The 22500-nt window shown below is 49.8% G+C and overlaps 1 protein-coding gene across 1 annotated transcript in view; it reads left to right on the top strand.

The window, feature by feature from the left end:
- Window positions 1–22500, top strand: part of LOC135526081 (glutamate receptor ionotropic, NMDA 2A-like) — a 232633-nt gene that overhangs the window by 124257 nt on the left and 85876 nt on the right. Inside the window, exons 7-9 of the mRNA XM_064954171.1 lie at window positions 4098–4212; window positions 5890–5926; window positions 7137–7149. Of these exons, the coding sequence (XP_064810243.1) occupies window positions 4098–4212; window positions 5890–5926; window positions 7137–7149 (165 nt within the window). The remainder of the gene's footprint in view (window positions 1–4097; window positions 4213–5889; window positions 5927–7136; window positions 7150–22500) is intronic.

The following is a 22500-nucleotide window of genomic DNA, read 5'->3' as shown; positions in this document are numbered from 1 at the left end:
ATACATTACTGTAGAACTATGTTGCAAACCGTTTTAATACATTACTCTAGAGTTAAACTGCAACTACAGTATGTTAAATTCTGTTCAGTGAATTTAATAGTGATTAGTGTCGAAGTAGATGTGTTGAGGGCAGACCTCTCTCTCTCTCTCTCTCTGTGTGTGTGTGTGTGTGTGTGTGTGTGTGTGTGTGTGTGTGTGTGTGTGTGTGTGTGTGTGTGTGTGTGTGTGTGTGTGTGTGTGTGTGTGTGTGTGTGTGTGTGTGTGTGTGTGTGTGTATCTTTAGTGAGAAATCAATGTGTTTGTTTTTCCCAGAGAGCAGTTTGGCCTCTGTGCCTCCTCCAGGCGTGTATATCTTTAGAGAGAAATCAATGCCCTTCCTTCCTTCCTTCCTTCCTTCCTTCCTTCCTTCCTCTTTCCCAGAGAGCAGTTTGGCCTCTGACACTGCCTCCCCCTCACACACACATTCAACTCCTCTTCCTCTTCCTCCTCTTCCTCCCTTCCTTCCTTCCTTCCTTCCTTCCTTCCTTTCTCTCTCTCTCTCTCTCTCTCTCTCTGTCCTCTCTCTCTCTCTGTCTCGCTCTCTCTGTCCTCTCTCTCTCTGTCTCTGTCTCTCTCTGTCCTCTCTCTCCTCTCTCCCTCTCTCTTCTCTCTTATCTGTCTCCTGCTCTCACTGCTGGTTTTTGTTTCTACTCTGTCTCGCAGTCCCTAATTAGAACCATTCCCCTCTGTCCTCTCTTCCCCTCTCCCTCTCTCCCATCTCTGTCTTTCTCCCTGAGGACCCCACCCATTCCCCTCTCTCTCTCCCCTTATCTCCCTCCCCCACTCTTCTCTGTCTCGAGGACTCCCACTCATTCTCTGTCCTCTCTTCCCCTCTCCCTCTCTGTCTCTGTCTTTCTCTCTCTCTGTCTCTCTCTCTCTCTCTCTCTTTCGTTCTCTCTCTTCTCTTTATCTGTCACAGTCCTGGAAGGCTGAAACACTGCTGGTTTTTGTTTCTACCTGGTAGTTAATTACACCTGGTGTCTCATGTCTTAATCAGTCCCTAATTAGAACCATTCCCCTTATAGTTTCCCAAACCACTCCCTGAGGACTCCCACTCATTCCCCTTATAGTTTCCCAAACCACTCCCTGAGGACTCCCACTCATTCCCCTTATAGTTGTTTCCCAAACCACTCCCTGAGGACCCCCACTCATTCCCCTTATAGTTTACCAAACCACTCCCTGAGGACCCCCACTCATTCTCCTTATAGTTTCCCAAACCACTCCCTGAGGACTCCCACTCATTCCCCTTATAGTTTCCCAAACCACTCCTTGAGGACTCCCACTCATTCCCCTTATATTTGTTTCCCAAAACACTCCCTGAGGACTCCCACCCATTCCCCTTATATTTGTTTCCCAAACCACTCCCCATCCATTCCCCTTATAGAAACCACTCACTGGACCCCCACCCATTCCCCTTATAGTTGTTTCCCAAACCACTCCTTGAGGACTCCGATCCATTCCCCTTATAGTTGTTTCCCAAACCACTCCTTGAGGACTCCCATCCCTTATTCCCAAACCACTCCTTGAGGACTCCCATATTCCCCTTATAGTTGTTTCCCAAACCACTCACTGAGGACCCCACCCATTCCCCTTATAGTTGTTTCCCAAACCACTCCTTGAGGACTCCGATCCATTCCCTTTATAGTTGTTTCCCAAACCACCAGGACTCCTTATAGTTGTTTCCCAAAACCACTCCTTGAAACCACTCCACTCTGAGGACTCCGATCCATTCCCCTTATAGTTGTTTCCCAAACCACTCCTTGAGGACCCCCATCATTTCCCCTTATAGTTGTTTCCCAAACCACTCCTTGAGGAAACCACTCCGATCCATTCCCCTTATAGTTGTTTCCCAAACCACTCCTTGAGGACCCCCATCCATTCCCCTTATAGTTGTTTCCCAAACCACTCCTTGAGGACTCCCATCCATTCCCTTATAGATCCAGGACTTCCATTCCCCTTATAGTTGTTTCCCAAACCACTCCTTGAGGACCCCCATCATTTCCCCTTGTTTCCAAACCACTAGTTGTTTCCCAAACCACTCCTTGAGGACCCCGTTGTTACCCAAACCACTCCCTGAGGACTCCCATCCATTCCCCTTATAGTTGTTTCCCAAACCACTCCCTGAGGACCCCCACCCATTCCCCTTATAGTTGTTACCCAAACCACTCCCTCCCCATTCCCCTTATAGAGAGGACCCCCACCCATTCCCCTTATAGTTGTTACCCAAACCACTCCCTGAGGACCCCCACCCATTCCCCTTATATTTGTTAAACCCCTTATAGTTGTTTCCCAAACACTCCTTGAGGACCCCCATCCATTCCACTTATAGTTGTTTCCCAAACCACTCCTGAGGACTCCCACCCACCCTTATAGTTGTTTCCCAAACCACTCCTAGGACTTCCATTCCCCTTATAGTTGTTAAACCACAGGACTCCACCACTTCCTCCTGAGGACTCCCACCATTCCCCTTATAGTTGTTTCCCAAACCACTCCCACCCTTGAGGACTCCCATCCATTCCCCTTATAGTTGTTTCCCAAACCACTCCTTGAGGACTCCGATCCATTCCACGTATAGAAACCACTCACCATTCCCCTTATAGTTGTTTCCCAAACCACTCCTTGAGGACCCCCATCATTTCCCTTTATAGTTGTTTCCCAAACCACTCCATCCATTCCCTTATAGTTGTTTCCCAAACCACTCCCTGAGGACCCCCACCCATTCCCCTTATAGTTGTTTCCCAAACCACTCCCTGAGGACCCCCATCCATTCCCCTTATAGTTGTTTCCAAACCACTCCCCGAGGACCCCCACCCATTCCCCTTATAGTTGTTTCCCAAACCACTCCTTGAGGACTCCCACCCATTCCCCTTATATTTGTTACCCAAACCACTCCTTGAGGACTCCCACCCTTATAGTTGTTACCCAAACAACTCCCTGAGGACCCCCACCCATTCCCCTTATAGTTGTTACCCAAAACCACTCCTTGAGGACCCCCAATCCATTCCCCTTATAGTTGTTTCCCAAACCACTCCCTGAGGACTCCAATACATGTTTCCAAACCACTCCTTGAGGACCCCCATCCATTCCCCTTATAGCTGTTTCCCATTGAGGACCTCCGATCTATTCCCCTTATAGTTGATACCCAAACCACTCCTTGAGGACTCCCATTCCCTTATAGTTGTTTCCCAAACCACTCCTTGAGGACTCCCATCCATTCCCCTTATAGTTGAGGACCCCCCATTCCCCTTACCCAAACCACTCCTTGAGGACCCCCACCCATTACCCTGTGGTGAAGTGGTGAAGATGATAATGATAATGGTGATGATGATAGTGGTGGTGATGATGATGATGATGATGATGATGGTGGTGGTGGTGATGATGATGATAGTGGTGGTGATGATGATGATGGTGATGATGATGATGATAGTGGTGATGATGATAGTGGTGATGACGATGATGATGATGGTGATAGTGATGATGATGATGATGATAGTGATGATGATAATGATGATGATGATGATGATGATGATTATGATGATGATGATGATGATGATGATGATGCTGATGATGATGGTGATAGTGGTGCTGATAATGATGATAATATTGATATTGATGATGATGATGATGATGATGATTATGGTGATGATGGTGATGATGATGATGATACTGATGATGATGGTGATAGTGGTGCTGATAATGATGATAATATTGATATTGATGATGATGATGATGATGGTGATGATGATGATGATGCTGATGATGATGGTGATAGTGGTGCTGATAATGATGATAATATTGATATTGATGATGGTGATGGTGATGGTGATAGTGGTGATGATGATGATGATGGTGATGGTGATGATGATGATGATGGTGATAGTGGTGCTGATAATGATGATAATATTGATATTGATGATGGTGATGGTGATGATGATGATGATGATGATGATGATGATGGTGATGATGATGATGGTGATGATGATGATGATGATGATGGTGGTGATGATGATGGTGATGATGATGATGATGGTGATGATGATGATGATGATGTGTTACAGGCACATGATGCACGTGACCTACGAAGAGCGGGACCTGTCCTTCACCGTCGACGGTTACCAAGCCAACCCCAAACTGTCCGTCATTGTCCTTCATCCAAACAGGACATGGGAGAAGGTAACAATGTTTTTCATCAGTATTTATTTAACTGTTTAATTTAATGTATTTTTTTACAGGTACAATTAAACTGTAGGAGAAGAACACCAAGGGCCAGTGGTGGAGGTTATGTGCAGGTATACAACGCGTACCACTGTTTAGTTTCAGTGGGCGTTGGGTACACTCACTTGTTAATCCCTACTGATACGTATCATGGTAGTGTAGTGGAGATACACTACGGATCACTGATGTAGTACAGCAGAGAAATCATGAGCCGGTTGGGTAGGAAAGACATTTCAACTGATGCCATCGACCAGTGAAATGCTAACGAAGGCAACAACGGGTGTGAAAACCAGGTGATGGAAAACATTTAGTCCACATGACGTTAAGGAATACTTCACGCTTAGCACACATAAGTAACCAGTGACCTAAGGTTTACATGCAACAGTGTTTCACACACTGACGTTATTTTCAAAGAGATGTCTCACAACAGGAAGCACACCAAAGAGATGTCTCACAACAGGAAGCACACCAAAGAGATATCTCACAACAGGAAGCACACCAAAGAGATGTCTCACAACAGGAAGCACACCAAAGAGGAAGCACACCAAAGAGATTTCTCACAACAGGAAGCACACCAAAGAGATGTCTCACAACAGGAAGCACACCAAAGAGATGTCTCACAACAGGAAGCACACCAAAGAGATGAGATGTCTCACAACAGGAAGCACACCAAAGAGATGTCTCAGGAAGCACACCAAAGAACAGGAAGCACACCAAAGAGATGTCTCACAACAGGAAGCACACCAAAGAGATGTCTCACAACAGGAAGCACACCAAAGAAGATGAGATGTCTCACAACAGGAAGCACACCAAAGAGATGTCTCACAACAGGAAGCACACCAAAGAGATGTCTCACAACAGGAAGCACACCAAAGAGATGTCTCACAACAGGAAGCACACCAAAGAGATGTCTCACAACAGGAAGCACACCAAAGAGATGTCTGACAACAGGAAGCACACCAAAGAGATGTCTTGACAACAGGAAGCACACCAAAGAGATGTCTCACAACAGGAAGCACACCAAAGAGATGTCTCACAACAGGAAGCACACCAAAGAGATGTCTCACAACAGGAAGCACACCAAAGAGATGTCTCACAACAGGAAGCACACCAAAGAGATGTCTCACAACAGGAAGCACACCAAAGAGATGTCTCACAACAGGAAGCACACCAAAGAGATGTCTCACAACAGGAAGCACACCAAAGAGATGCTTGACAACAGGAAGCACACCAAAGAGATGTCTCACAACAGGAAGCACACCAAAGAGATGTCTGACACCAGGAAGCAGGAAGGAAGCACACCAAAGAGATGTCTCACAACAGGAAGCACACCAAAGAGATGTCTCACAACAGGAAGCACACCAAAGAGATGTCTCACAACAGGAAGCACACCAAAGAGATGTCTGACAACAGGAAGCACACCAAAGAGATGTCTCACAACAGGAAGCACACCAAAGAGATGTCTCACAACAGGAAGCACACCAAAGAGATGTCTCACAACAGGAAGCACACTGCAATAAAACAAACACAGTTCCACTCACAAGATGATGATCAGTTGAAACATAACTTCCTGTTGAAAGTTATTCTTGAAAAGGAACAGCCGCAGCAAACTAGCCTACAACGAAAACTAGCAAGCTGGCCCTGTGGGAAAGCTACTGCTCCCTATTGCACAGTCACCTGTTGTCCCACCCATTAGGTCAAAATGTGATTGGTTTATTCCACTGTCACAACAGTCAAAAAGTCAGCCATTGGCTCTAATGCAGTTGAATGCGGATCCCTTCTATCATGCTTCAGATGGCCTAGTCAATGGCTGACTTAGTCAGCTAGATGTATCTACTCAGAGGCTAGCAAATAAATCTCCTGATTGTATCTCTCTCTAATATAGTTAGAATGCTTCTTCTTCTTCTTCAAAGAGTATTTTAAACATAATTAGCCCTTTCTCTAAAGGAGTAGAAGGCCCAATGTCTCCCACTGTGTTATTATACATCATTAGCCCTTTCTCTAAAGGAGTAGAAGGCCCACTGTGTTATTATACATCATTAGCCCTTTCTCTAAAGGAGAAGGCTCACTGGTCATTAAAGAGATACATCATTAAGCCCTTTCTCTAAAGGAAGCACATAAAGAAGATGTCTCACAACAGTGTTATTATCACATCATTAAGCCCTTTCTCTAAAGGAGTAGAAGGCCCATTGTGTTGTCTTATACATCATTACAACAGGAAGCACCCTTTGTCTCACACCAGGAAGCACACCAAAGAGATGTCGGACTCAGGAAAAGGAGTAGAAGGCCCATTGTGTTATTATACATCATTACAACCCTTTCTCTAAAGGAGTACAAGGCCCAAAGAGTCTCCCACTGTGTTATTATACATCATTAGCAACAGGAAGCTCTAAAGGATGTAGAAGGCCCATTGTGTTATTATACATCATTAAGCCCTTTCTCTAAAGGAGTAGAAGGCCCATTGTGATGTTATACATCATTAGCACACTTTCTCTAAAGGAGTAGAAGGCCCATTGTGTGTTACAACATACATCATTAGGAAGCACCCTTTCTCTAAAGGAAGTAGAAGGCCCATTGTGTTATTATACATCATTAAGCCCTTTCTCTAAAGGAGTAGAGATGCTTGACAACAGGTCACCCAAAGAGATGTTATTATACATAATTAGCCACTTTCTCTAACAGGAAGCAGGACACCAAACAACAGATGTCTCACAAAGGAGTAGAAGGCCCACTGTGTTATTATACATCATTAGCCCTTTCTCTAAAGGAGTAGAAGGCCCATTGTGTTGTTATACATCATTAGCCCTTTCAAAAGGAGTTTGAAGGCCCATTGTGTTGTTATACATCATTAGCCACTTTCTCTAAAGGAAGCAGTATGACAGGCCCATTGTGGAAGCACACCAAAGAGATTATACATCATTAGCCCTTTCTCTAAAGGAGTAGAAGGCCCATTGTCTCACAACAGGAAGCACACCAAAGAGATGTTTGATTATACATCATTAGCCCTTTCACTAAAGGAGTAGAAGGCCCATTGTGTTATTATAACATCATTAGCCCTTTCTCTAAAGGAGTAGAAGGCCCAACTGGAAGTTATTATACATCATTAGCCCTTTCTCTAAAGGAGTAGAAGGCCCAACAGGAAGCACACTGAAAGAGATGTCTCACAACAGAAAGCTGTTTATTATACATCATTAGCCCTTTCTCTAAAGGAACAGGAGTAGAAGGCCCACTGTGTTATTATACATCATTAGCCCTTTCTCTAAAGGAGTAGAATGTCTGCCCAGGAAGCACACCAAAGTGTTATTATACATCATTAGGAAGCCCAAAGAGATTCTCTAAAGGAGTAGAAGGCCCATTGTGTTATTATACACATTAGCCCTTTCTCTAAAGGAGTAGAAGGCCCAAAGTGTCTGTGTTATTATACACACATTAGCCCTTTCTCTAAAGGAGTAGAAGGCCCATTGTGTTATTATACATCATTAGCCCTTTCTCTAAAGGAGTAGAAGGCCCATTGCACTCACACCAAAGCACACCAAAGAGATGTCTCACAACAGGAAGCACACCAAAGAGATGTCTCACAACAGTTATTATACATCATTAGCCCCATTTCTCTAAAGGAGTAGGAAGCCACATTGTGTTATTATACATCATTAGCCACTTTCTCTAAAGGAGTAGAGGCCCATTGTGTTATTATACATCATTAGCCCTTTCTCTAAAGGAGTAGAAGGCCCATTGTGTTGTTATACATCATTAGCCCTTTCTCTAAAGGAGTAGAAGGCCCATTGTGTTCACAACAGTTATACATCAAGAGATGTCTCACAACAGGAAGCCACCAAAGAGATGTCTCACATCATTGTGGACCAGGAAGCACACCAAAGGATGTAGAGAAGCCACAAAGAGATGTCTGGCTCACCAATGTTATACATCATTATGTCTCACCATTCTCTAAAGAGATATCTAAAAAGGATGTCTCACAACAGGAAGTTACACTTGTCTCACAACAGGAAGCCACCATTTGACAACACATTACAATCATGGATCTTGAATTGGAAGCCACATTGTTTCTGGTCTCTGTGTTGACAATCAGGAAGCACACCAAAGAGATCTCACAACAGGAAGCCCCAAAGAGATGTCTCTACAAGGAAGCACACCAAAGAGATCTTGGCCTTGAATTGGAAGCACACCAAAGAGATCTCGTTTACAACAGGTGGTCTTGAAGCACAACACCAGGAAGCACACTGTCTGAAGCTGTCTACAACCCTGTATATCTGTCAACAACAGGAAGATACTGTTGATCTCTACTCCCTGAGAAAATCCTAAATATGACATCTGTGTGATTCTCTCCCCCTCACAACAGGAAGCCACCCTCTCTCTCTCTCACTCTCTCCAGAAGGGTGTTGGGAGAATGGGACCTGTCTATTAACAGGAAGCTCACCAAAGATGTTCCCACCAAAGAGATGTCTGGCCCAGGATACAACTATTTTGAAAATCAATGTACATTGTTACAACATGACACAGTTCTCACATGGAATATAAAGGACACTAGTCTATCCCACACCAAAGAGATGTCGGACAGGACACACCAGTCTACCCACACTGGATGTCAGGACACTAGTCTATCCCCACTGGACAGGAAGCACTAGTCTACAACCCCCTGGACAGGACACTAGTCTATCCCCTGGACAGGACACTAGTCTCATCAGGAAGCCCTGGAGATGTCTCAGGACACACCAAAGTCTATCCCCTGGACAGGACACTAGTCTATCCCCCTGGATAGGACACTAGTCTAACCCCACCAAAGAGATGGACAGGACACTAGTGTCTATCCCCACACCAAAGGATGTCAGGACACTAGTCTAACCCCCTGGACAGGACACTAGTCTATCCCCCTGGACAGGACACTAGTCTAACCCCCAAAGAGATGGACAGGACACTAAAGAGATGTCTCATCCCCCAAAGAGATGGACAGGACACTAAAGAGATCTATCCCAGGAAGCACACCAAAGAGATGGACAGGACACTAGTCTCATCCCCCTGTCTCACAGGACACTAAAGTCTACCCCACTGTCTCACAGGACACTAGTCTACAACCCACCAAAGGATGTCTCTAACCCAGGAAGCACTAAAGTCTATCCCCACTGGACAGGACACACAGTCTATCCCCCTGGACAGGACACTAGTCTCATCCCCCAATGGATGTCAGGAAGGGACACTTGAGATCTTTGACAACAGGAAGCCACTGACAGGACACACCAGTCTATCCCCCTGGACAGGACACTAGTCTATCCCCCTGGATAGAGATGTCTCACAACAGGAAGCACACTGTCTCACAACAGGACACACCAGTCTACAACAGGAACCCCTGAAATGTCTCACAACAGGAAGCACACCAAAGAGAAGTCTCACAACACTAGTCTATCCCCCTGGACAGGACACTAGTCTATCCCCTGTCTAACAGGACACTAGTCTATCCCCCTGGATAGGACACTAGTCTATCCCCCTGGACAGGACACTAGTCTATCCCCCAAAGAGATGGACAGGACACTAGTCTATCCCCTGGACAGGACACTAGTCTATCCCCCTGGACAGGACACTAGTCTATCCCCCTGGACAGGACACTAGTCTATCCCCTGGACAGGACACTAGTCTATCCCCCTGGACAGGACACTAGTCTATCCCCCTGGACAGGACACTAGTCTATCCCCCTGGACAGGACACTAGTCTATCCCCTGGACAGGACACTAGTCTATCCCCCTGGACAGGACACTAGTCTATCCCCCTGGACAGGACACTAGTCTATCCCCCTGGACAGGACACTAGTCTATCCATTAGCCCCTGGACAGGACCCCTGGACAGGACACTAGTCTATCCCCTGGACAGGACACTAGTCTATCCCCCTGGACAGGACATAGTCTATCATTCTAGTCTAACCCCCTGGACAGGACACTAGTCTATCCCCTGGACAGGACACTAGTCTATCCCCTGGACAGGACACTAGTCTATCCCCCTGGACAGGACACTAGTCTATCCCCCTGGACAGGACACTAGTCTATCCCCTTTCTGGACAGGACACTAGTCTATCCCCCTGGACAGGACACTAGTCTATCCCCCTGGACAGGACACTAGTCTATCCCCCTGGACACTAGTCTATCCCCTGGACAGACACTAGTCTATCCCCTGGACAGGACACTAGTCTATCCCCTGGATAGGACACTAGTCTATCCCCTGGAGTAGAAGGCCCAGGACACTAGTCATTATCCCCTGGACAGGACACTAGTCTATCCCCCTGGACAGGACACTAGTCTATCTATCCCCCCCTGGACAGGACACTAGTCTATCCTTGAATTGACCCTGGTCTCTCCCCTTGACAGGACACTAGTCTATCCCCCTGGACAGGACACTAGTCTATCCCCCTGGATCAGGACACTAGTCTATCCCCCTGGACAGGACACTAGTCTATCCCCTGGACAGGACACTAGTCTAACCCCCTGGACAGGACACTAGTCTAGTAACCCCTGGACAGGACACTAGTCTATCCCCCCCTGGACAGGACACTAGTCTATCCCCCTGGACAGGACACTAGTCTATCCCCCTGGACAGGACACTAGTCTATCCCCCTGGACAGGACACTAGTCTATCCCCCTGGACAGGACACTAGTCTATCCCCCTGGACAGGACACTAGTCTATCCCCTGGACAGGACACTAGTCTAACCCCTCCCCCTGGACAGGACACTAGTCTATCCCCCTGGACAGGACACTAGTCTAACCCCTGGACAGGACACTAGTCTATCCCCCTGGACAGGACACTAGTCTATCCCCCTGGACACTAGTCTAACCCCTGGACACTAGTCTATCCCCTGGACAGGACACTAGTCTATCCCCCTGGACAGGACACTAGTCTATCCCCCTGGACAGGACACTAGTCTATCCCCTGGACAGGACACTAGTCTATCCCCCTGGACAGGACACTAGTCTATCCCCCTGGACAGGACACTAGTCTATCCCCTGGACAGGACACTAGTCTATCCCCTGGACAGGACACTAGTCTATCCCCCTGGACAGGACACTAGTCTATCCTAGTCTATCCCCTGGACAGGACACTAGTCCCCCTGGACAGGACACTAGTCTATCCCCTGACAGGACACTAGTCTAGTCTAACCCCCTGGACAGGACACTAGTCTATCCCCCTGGACAGGACACTAGTCTATCCCCTGGACACTAGTCTATCCCCCTGACAGGACACTAGTCTATCCCCCTGGACAGGACACTAGTCTATCCCCTGGACAGGACACTAGTCTATCCCCCTGGACAGGACACTAGTCTATCCCCCTGGACAGGACACTAGTCTATCCCCCTGGACAGGACACTAGTCTATCCCCCTGGACAGGACACTAGTCTATCCCCCTGGACAGGACACTAGTCTATCCCCCTGGACAGGACACTAGATCCCCCTGGACAGGACACTAGTCTATCCCCCTGGACAGGACACTAGTCTATCCCCTGGACAGGACACTAGATCCCCTGGAGGACACTAGTCTATCCCCCTGGACAGGACACTAGTCTATCCCCCTGGACAGGACACTAGTCTATCCCCCTGGACAGGACACTAGTCTAACCCCCTGGACAGGACACTAGTCTATCCCCCTGGACAGGACACTAGTCTATCCCCCTGGACAGGACACTAGTCTATCCCCTGGACAGGACACTAGTCTAACCCCTGGACAGGACACCTATCCCCCTGGACAGGACACTAGTCTAACCCCCTGGACAGGACACTAGTCTATCCCCCTGGACAGGACACTAGTCTATCCCCTGGACAGGACACTAGTCTATCCCCCTGGACAGGACACTAGTCTAACCCCCTGGACAGGACACTAGTCTATCCCCCTGGACAGGACACTAGTCTAACCCCCTGGATCCCCCCTGGACAGGACACTAGTCTATCCCCTGGACAGGACACTAGTCTATCCCCCTGGACAGGACACTAGTCTATCCCCCTGGACAGGACACTAGTCTATCCCCCTGGACAGGACACTAGTCTATCCCCCTGGTCTATCCCCCTGGACAGGACACTAGTCTATCCCCCTGGACAGGACACTAGTCTATCCCCCTGGATAGGACACTAGTCTATCCCCCTGGACAGGACACTAGTCTATCCCCCTGGACAGGACACTAGTCTATCCCCCTGGACAGGACACTAGTCTATCCCCTGGACAGGACACTAGTCTATCCCCCTGGACAGGACACTAGTCTATCCCCCTGGACAGGACACTAGTCTATCCCCCTGGACAGGACACTAGTCTATCCCCCTGGACAGGACACTAGTCTATCCCCCTGGACAGGACACTAGTCTATCCCCCTGACAGGACACTAGTCTATCCCCCTGGACAGGACACTAGTCCCCCCCTGGACAGGACACTAGTCTAACCCCCTGGACAGGACACTAGTCTATCCCCCTGGACAGGACACTAGTCTATCCCCTGGATAGGACACTAGTCTATCCCCCTGGACAGGACACTAGTCTATCCCCCTGGACAGGACACTAGTCTATCCCCCTGGATAGGACACTAGTCTATCCCCCTGGACAGGACACTAGTCTATCCCCCTGGACAGGACCCTATCCCCCTGGACAGGACACTAGTCTATCCCCCTGGACAGGACACTAGTCTATCCCCCTGGACAGGACACTAGTCTATCCCCCTGGATAGGACACTAGTCTATCCCCTGGACAGGACACTAGTCTATCCCCTGGACAGGACACTAGTCTATCCCCCCCCTGGACAGGACACTAGTCTAACCCCCTGGACAGGACACTAGTCTATCCCCCTGGACAGGACACTAGTCTATCCCCCCTGGACAGGACACTAGTCTATCCCCCTGGACAGGACACTAGTCTATAACCCCCTGGACAGGACACTAGTCTATCCCCCTGGACAGGACACTAGTCTATCCCCCTGGACAGGACACTAGTCTATCCCCCTGGACAGGACACTAGTCTATCCCCCTGGACAGGACACTAGTCTATCCCCCTGGACAGGACACTAGTCTATCCCCCTGGACAGGACACTAGTCTATCCCCCTGGACAGGACACTAGTCTATCCCCCTGGACAGGACACTAGTCTATCCCCCTGGACAGGACACTAGTCTATCCCCTGGACAGGACACTAGTCTATCCCCTGGATAGGACACTAGTCTATCCCCCTGGACAGGACACTAGTCTAACCCCTGGACAGGACCTAGTCTAGTCCCCCTGGACAGGACACTAGTCTATCCCCCTGGACAGGACACTAGTCTAACCCCCTATCCCCCCCTGGACAGGACACTAGTCTATCCCCCTGGACAGGACACTAGTCTATCCCCCTGGACAGGACACTAGTCCCCCCTGGACAGGACACTAGTCTATCCCCCTGGACAGGACACTAGTCTATCCCCCTGGACAGGACACTAGTCTATCCCCCTGGACAGGACACTAGTCTAACCCCTGGACAGGACACTAGTCTATCCCCCTGGACAGGACACTAGTCTATCCCCTGGACAGGACACTAGTCTATCCCCCTGGACAGGACACTAGTCTAACAGGACACTAACCCTAACCCCTGGACAGGACACTAGTCTATAACCCCTGGACAGGACACTAGTCTAACCCTAACCCCCTGGACAGGACACTAGTCTATCCCCCTGGACAGGACACTAGTCTAACCCTAACCCCTGGACAGGACACTAGTCTAACCCTAACCCCTGGACAGGACACTAGTCTAACCCCCTAACCCCCTGGACAGGACACTAGTCTATCTCTAACCCCCTGGACAGGACACTAGTCTAACCCCCTAAGCCCTATCTGGACAGGACACTAGTCTATCCCCCTGGACAGGACACTAGTCTAACCCCCCCCTGGACAGGACACTAGTCTAACCCCCTGGACAGGACACTAACCTCCTGGACAGGACACTAGTCTAACCCCCCTGGACAGGACACTAGTCTAACCCTAACCTCCTGGACAGGACACTAGTCTAACCCTAACCCCTGGACAGGACACTAGTCTATCCCCCCCCTGGATAGGACACTAGTCTAACCCTAACCCCTGGACAGGACACTAGTCTAACCCTAACCCCCTGGACAGGACACTAGTCTAACCCCCTAACCTCCTGGACAGGACACTAGTCTAACCCCCCCCTGGACAGGACACTAGTCTATCTCTAACCCCATGGACAGGACACTAGTCTAACCCTAACCCCCTGGACAGGACACTAGTCTATCCCCCTGGACAGGACACTAGTCTAACCCTAACCCCTGGACAGGACACTAGTCTAACCCCCCTGGACAGGACACTAGTCTAACCCTAACCTCCTGGACAGGACACTAGTCTAACCCCCTGGACAGGACACTAGTCTAACCCTAACCCCCTGGACAGGACACTAGTCTATCCCCCCATGGACAGGACACTAGTCTACAGGACACTAGTCTAACCCTAACCCCCTGGACAGGACACTAGTCTATCCCCCTGGACAGGACAACAGTCTAACCCTAACCCCCTGGACAGGACACTAGTCTAACCTTAACCTCCTGGACAGGACACTAGTATAACCCTAACCTCCTGGACAGGACACTAGTCTAACCCCTGGACAGGACACTAGTCTATCCCCCTGGACAGGACACTAGTCTAACCCCCTGGACAGGACACTAGTCTAACCCTAACCTCCTGGACAGGACACTAGTCTAACCCTAACCTCCTGGACAGGACACTAGTCTAACCCCCTGGACAGGACACTAGTCTAACCCTAACCCCTGGACAGGACACTAGTCTATCCCCTGGACAGGACACTAGTCTATCCCCCTGGACAGGACACTAGTCTATCCCCCTGGACAGGACACTAGTCTAACCCTAACCCCCTGGACAGGACACTAGTCTATCCCCCTGGACAGGACACTAGTCTAACCCCCTGGACAGGACACTAGTCTATCCCCCTGGACAGGACACTAGTCTATCCCCCTGGACAGGACACTAGTCTATCCCCCTGGACAGGACACTAGTCTATCCCCCTGGATAGGACATTAGTCTAACCCTAACCTCCTGGACAGGACACTAGTGAATCCCCCTGGACAGGACACTAGTCTATCCCCCTGGACAGGACACTAGTCTATCCCCCTGGACAGGACACTAGTCTAACCCCCTGGACAGGACACTAGTCTATCCCCTGGATAGGACACTAGTCTATCCCCCTGGACAGGACACTAGTCTATCCCCCTGGATAGGACACTAGTCTATCCCCCTGGACAGGACACTAGTCTAACCCCCTGGACAGGACACTAGTCTAACCCTAACCCCCTGGATAGGACACTAGTCTATCCCCCTGGACAGGACACTAGTCTAACCCCCCCTGGACAGGACACTAGTCTAACCCCCTGGACAGGACACTAGTCTAACCCTAACCCCCTGGACAGGACACTAGTCTATCCCCCTGGACAGGACACTAGTCTATCCCCCTGGACAGGACACTAGTCTATCCCCCTGGATAGGACACTAGTCTAACCCCCTGGATAGGACACTAGTCTATCCCCCTGGACAGGACACTAGTCTATCCCCCTGGATAGGACACTAGTCTAACCCCCTGGACAGGACACTAGTCTATCCCCCTGGACAGGACACTAGTCTACCCCCTGGACAGGACACTAGTCTATCCCCCTGGATAGGACACTAGTCTATCCCCCTGGATAGGACACTAGTCTATCCCCTGGACAGGACACTAGTCTATCCCCCTGGATAGGACACTAGTCTATCCCCCTGGATAGGACACTAGTCTATCCCCCTGGACAGGACACTAGTCTATCCCCCTGGATAGGACACTAGTCTATCCCCCTGGATAGGACACTAGTCTATCCCCTGGACAGGACACTAGTCTATCCCCCTGGATAGGACACTAGTCTATCCCCCTGGATAGGACACTAGTCTATCCCCCTGGACAGGACACTAGTCTAACCCCCTGGACAGGACACTAGTCTAACCCTAACCCCCTGGACTGTACACTAGTCTAACCCTAACCCCCTGGACAGGACACTAGTCTATCCCCCTGGACAGGACACTAGTTTATCCCCCTGGACAGGACACTAGTCTATCCCCCTGGACAGGACACTAGTCTATCCCCCTGGACAGGACACTAGTCTATCCCCCTGGACAGGACACTAGTCTATCCCCCTGGACAGGACACTAGTCTAACCCCCTGGACAGGACACTAGTCTATCCCCCTGGACAGGACACTAGTCTATCCCCCTGGACAGGACACTAGTCTATCCCCCTGGACAGGACACTAGTCTATCCCCCTGGACAGGACACTAGTCTATCCCCCTGGACAGGACACTAGTCTAACCCCCTGGACAGGACACTAGTCTATCCCCCTGGACAGGACACTAGTCTATCCCCCTGGACAGGACACTAGTCTAACCCCCTGGACAGGACACTAGTCTAACCCTAACCTCCTGGACAGGACACTAGTCTAACCCTAACCTCCTGGACAGGACACTAGTCTAACCCCCTGGACAGGACACTAGTCTAACCCTAACCTCCTGGACAGGACACTAGTCTATCCCCCTGGACAGGACACTAGTCTATCCCCCTGGACAGGACACTAGTCTATCCCCCTGGACAGGACACTAGTCTAACCCTAACCCCCTGGACTGTACACTAGTCTAACCCTAACCCCCTGGACAGGACACTAGTCTATCCCCCTGGACAGGACACTAGTTTATCCCCCTGGACAGGACACTAGTCTATCCCCCTGGACAGGACACTAGTCTATCCCCCTGGACAGGACACTAGTCTATCCCCCTGGACAGGACACTAGTCTATCCCCCTGGACAGGACACTAGTCTAACCCCCTGGACAGGTCACTAGTCTATCCCCCTGGACAGGACACTAGTCTATCCCCCTGGACAGGACACTAGTCTATCCCCCTGGACAGGACACTAGTCTATCCCCCTGGACAGGACACTAGTCTATCCCCCTGGACAGGACACTAGTCTAACCCCTGGACAGGACACTAGTCTATCCCCCTGGACAGGACACTAGTCTATCCCCCTGGACAGGACACTAGTCTAACCCCCTGGACAGGACACTAGTCTAACCCTAACCTCCTGGACAGGACACTAGTCTAACCCTAACCTCCTGGACAGGACACTAGTCTAACCCCCTGGACAGGACACTAGTCTAACCCTAACCTCCTGGACAGGACACTAGTCTATCCCCCTGGACAGGACACTAGTCTATCCCCCTGGACAGGACACTAGTCTATCCCCCTGGACAGGACACTAGTCTAACCCTAACCCCCTGGATAGGACACTAGTCTATCCCCCTGGACAGGACACTAGTCTAACCCCCTGGACAGGACACTAGTCTATCCCCCTGGACAGGACACTAGTCTATCCCCCTGGACAGGACACTAGTCTATCCCCCTGGACAGGACACTAGTCTATCCCCCTGGATAGGACATTAGTCTAACCCTAACCTCCTGGACAGGACACTAGTGAATCCCCCTGGACAGGACACTAGTCTATCCCCCTGGACAGGACACTAGTCTATCCCCCTGGACAGGACACTAGTCTAACCCCCTGGACAGGACACTAGTCTATCCCCCTGGATAGGACACTAGTCTATCCCCCTGGACAGGACACTAGTCTATCCCCCTGGATAGGACACTAGTCTAACCCCCTGGACAGGACACTAGTCTAACCCCCTGGACAGGACACTAGTCTAACCCTAACCCCCTGGATAGGACACTAGTCTATCCCCCTGGACAGGACACTAGTCTAACCCCCTGGACAGGACACTAGTCTAACCCCCTGGACAGGACACTAGTCTAACCCTAACCCCCTGGACAGGACACTAGTCTATCCCCCTGGACAGGACACTAGTCTATCCCCCTGGACAGGACACTAGTCTATCCCCCTGGATAGGACACTAGTCTAACCCCCTGGATAGGACACTAGTCTATCCCCCTGGACAGGACACTAGTCTATCCCCCTGGATAGGACACTAGTCTAACCCCCTGGACAGGACACTAGTCTATCCCCCTGGACAGGACACTAGTCTACCCCTGGACAGGACACTAGTCTATCCCCCTGGATAGGACACTAGTCTATCCCCCTGGATAGGACACTAGTCTATCCCCTGGACAGGACACTAGTCTATCCCCCTGGATAGGACACTAGTCTATCCCCCTGGATAGGACACTAGTCTATCCCCCTGGACAGGACACTAGTCTATCCCCCTGGATAGGACACTAGTCTATCCCCCTGGATAGGACACTAGTCTATCCCCTGGACAGGACACTAGTCTATCCCCCTGGATAGGACACTAGTCTATCCCCCTGGATAGGACACTAGTCTATCCCCCTGGACAGGACACTAGTCTAACCCCCTGGACAGGACACTAGTCTAACCCTAACCCCCTGGACTGTACACTAGTCTAACCCTAACCCCCTGGACAGGACACTAGTCTATCCCCCTGGACAGGACACTAGTCTATCCCCCTGGACAGGACACTAGTCTATCCCCCTGGACAGGACACTAGTCTATCCCCCTGGACAGGACACTAGTCTATCCCCCTGGACAGGACACTAGTCTATCCCCTGGACAGGACACTAGTCTAACCCCCTGGACAGGACACTAGTCTATCCCCCTGGACAGGACACTAGTCTATCCCCCTGGACAGGACACTAGTCTATCCCCCTGGACAGGACACTAGTCTATCCCCCTGGATAGGACACTAGTCTATCCCCCTGGACAGGACACTAGTCTATCCCCTGGATAGGACACTAGTCTATCCCCCTGGACAGGACACTAGTCTAACCCCTGGATAGGACACTAGTCTATCCCCTGGATAGGACACTAGTCTATCCCCCTGGACAGGACACTAGTCTAACCCCCTGGACAGGACACTAGTCTATCCCCCTGGACAGGACACTAGTCTAACCCCCTGGACAGGACACTAGTCTAACCCCCTGGATAGGACACTAGTCTATCCCCCTGGATAGGACACTAGTCTATCCCCCTGGACAGGACACTAGTCTATCCCCCTGGACAGGACACTAGTCTATCCCCCTGGACAGGACACTAGTCTATCCCCCTGGATAGGACACTAGTCTATCCCCCTGGACAGGACACTAGTCTATCCCCCTGGATAGGACACTAGTCTATCCCCCTGGACAGGACACTAGTCTAACCCTAACCCCCTGGATAGGACACTAGTCTATCCCTAACCCCCTGGACAGGACACTAGTCGAACCCTAACCCCCTGGACAGGACACTAGTCTATCCCCCTGGACAGGACACTAGTCTAACCCTAACCCCCTGCAGAGGACACTAGTCTAACCCTAACCCCCTGGACGACACTAGTCTAACCCTAACCCCCTGGACAGGACACTATTCTATCTCTAACCCCCTGGACGACACTAGTCTAACCCTAAGCCCCTGGACAGGACACTAGTCTAACCTTAACCTCCTGGACAGGACACTAGTCTAACCCCCTGGACAGGACACTAGTCTAACCCTAACCTCCTGGACAGGACACTAGTCTAACCCTAACCCCCTGGACAGGACACTATTCTATCTCTAACCCCCTGGATAGGACACTAGTCTAACCCTAACCCCCTGGACAGGACACTAGTCTAACCCTAACCCCCTGGACAGGACACTAGTCTAACCCTAACCTCCTGGACAGGACACTAGTCTAACCCTAACCCCCTGGACAGGACACTATTCTATCTCTAACCCCATGGACAGGACACTAGTCTAACCCTAACCCCCTGGACAGGACACTAGTCTATCCCCCTGGACAGGACAATAGTCTAACCCTAACCCCCTGGACAGGACACTAGTCTAACCTTAACCTCCTGGACAGGACACTAGTCTAACCCCCTGGACAGGACACTAGTCTAACCCTAACCCCCTGGACAGGACACTATTCTATCTCTAACCCCATGGACAGGACACTAGTCTAACCCCCTGGACAGGACACTAGTATAACCTCCTGGACAGGACACTAGTATAACCCTAACCTCCTGGACAGGACACTAGTCTAACCCCCTGGACAGGACACTAGTCTAACCCTAACCCCCTGGACAGGACACTATTCTATCTCTAACCCCATGGACAGGACACTAGTCTAACCCCCTGGACAGGACACTAGTCTAACCTCCTGGACAGGACACTAGTATAACCCTAACCTCCTGGACAGGACACTAGTCTAACCCCCTGGACAGGACACTAGTCTAACCCTAACCCCCTGGACAGGACACTATTCTATCTCTAACCCCATGGACAGGACACTAGTCTAACCCCCTGGACAGGACACTAGTCTAACCCTAACCCCCTGGACAGGACACTAGTCTATCCCCCTGGACAGGACAACAGTCTAACCCTAACCCCCTGGACAGGACACTAGTCTAACCTTAACCTCCTGGACAGGACACTAGTATAACCCTAACCTCCTGGACAGGACACTAGTCTAACCCCCTGGACAGGACACTAGTCTAACCCTAACCTCCTGGACAGGACACTAGTCTAACCCCCTGGACAGGACACTAGTCTAACCCTAACCTCCTGGACAGGACACTAGTCTAACCCCCTGGACAGGACACTAGTCTAACCCTAACCTCCTGGACAGGACACTAGTCTAACCCTAAGCCCCTGGACAGGACACTAGTCTAACCCTAACCCCCTGGACAGGACACTAGTCTAACCCTATCCCCCTGGACAGGACACTAGTATAACCCTAACCTCCTGGACAGGACACTAGTCTAACCCCCTGGACAGGACACTAGTCTAACCCTAACCCCCTGATAATGACACTATTCTATCTCTAACCCCCTGGACAGGACACTAGTCTAACCCCATGGATAGGACACTCGTCTAACCCTAACCCCCTGGACAGGACACTAGTCTAACCCTATCCCCCTGGACAGGACACTAGTATAACCCTAACCTCCTGGACAGGACACTAGTCTAACCCCCTGGACAGTACACTAGTCTAACCCTATCCCCCTGGACAGGACACTAGTATAACCCTAACCTCCTGGACAGGACACTAGTCTAACCCCCTGGACAGGACACTAGTCTAACCCCCTGGACAGGACACTAGTCTAACCCTAACCCCCTGATAATGACACTATTCTATCTCTAACCCCCTGGACAGGACACTAGTCTATCTCTAACCCCCTGGACAGGACACTAGTCTAACCCTAACCCCCTGAGAATGACACTATTCTGTCTCTAACCCCCTGGACAGGACACTATTCCAACCCTAAGCCCCTGGACATGACACTATTCTATCTCTCACCCCCTGGACAGGACACTAGTCTATCTCTAACCCCCTGGACATGACACTAGTCTAACCCTAACCCCCTGGACAGGACACTAGTCTAATCCCCTGGACAGGACACTAGTTTAACCCTCACCACCTGGACAGGACACTATCCTATCTCTAACCCCCTGGATAGGACACTTGTCTAACCCTAACCCCCTGTACAGGACACTAGTCTAACCCTAACCCCCTGGACAGGACACTAGTCTATCTCTAACCCCCTGGACAGGACACTAGTCTAACCCTAACCCCCTGGACAGGACACTAGTCTAACCCTAACCACCTGGTTTTCCTTGTAAGCTGGCGTAACTCGTTATAATGCATTATAATGTCTGTCTGGGCAGGTATATCTTGTTATAATGCATTATAATGTCTGTCTGGGCAGGTATATCTTGTTATAATGCAATATAATGTCTGTCTGGGCAGGTATATCTTGTTATAATGCATTATAATGTCTGTCTGGGCAGGTATATCTTGTTATAATGCATTATAATGTCTGTCTGGGCAGGTATATCTTGTTATAATGCATTATAATGTCTCTCTGGGCAGGTATTTCTTGTTATAATACATTATAATGTCTGTCTGGGCTGGTATTTCTTGTTATAATGCATTATAATGTCTATATGGGCAGGTATATCTTGTTATAATGCATTATAATGTCTGTCTGGGCAGGTATATCTTGTTATAATGCATTATAATGTCTGTCTGGGCAGGTATATCTTGTTATAATGCATTATAATGTCTGTCTGGGCAGGTATATCTTGTTATAATGCATTATAATGTCTGTCTGGGCAGGTATTTCTTGTTATAATGCATTATAATGTCTGTCTGAGCAGGTATAACTTGTTATAATGCATTATAATGTCTGTCTGAGCAGGTATATCTTGTTAT

Source organism: Oncorhynchus masou, chromosome 5, assembly GCF_036934945.1.
Source record: "Oncorhynchus masou masou isolate Uvic2021 chromosome 5, UVic_Omas_1.1, whole genome shotgun sequence".
NCBI lineage: Eukaryota > Metazoa > Chordata > Actinopteri > Salmoniformes > Salmonidae > Oncorhynchus > Oncorhynchus masou.
This window is presented reverse-complemented; position numbering and strand designations above follow the sequence as displayed.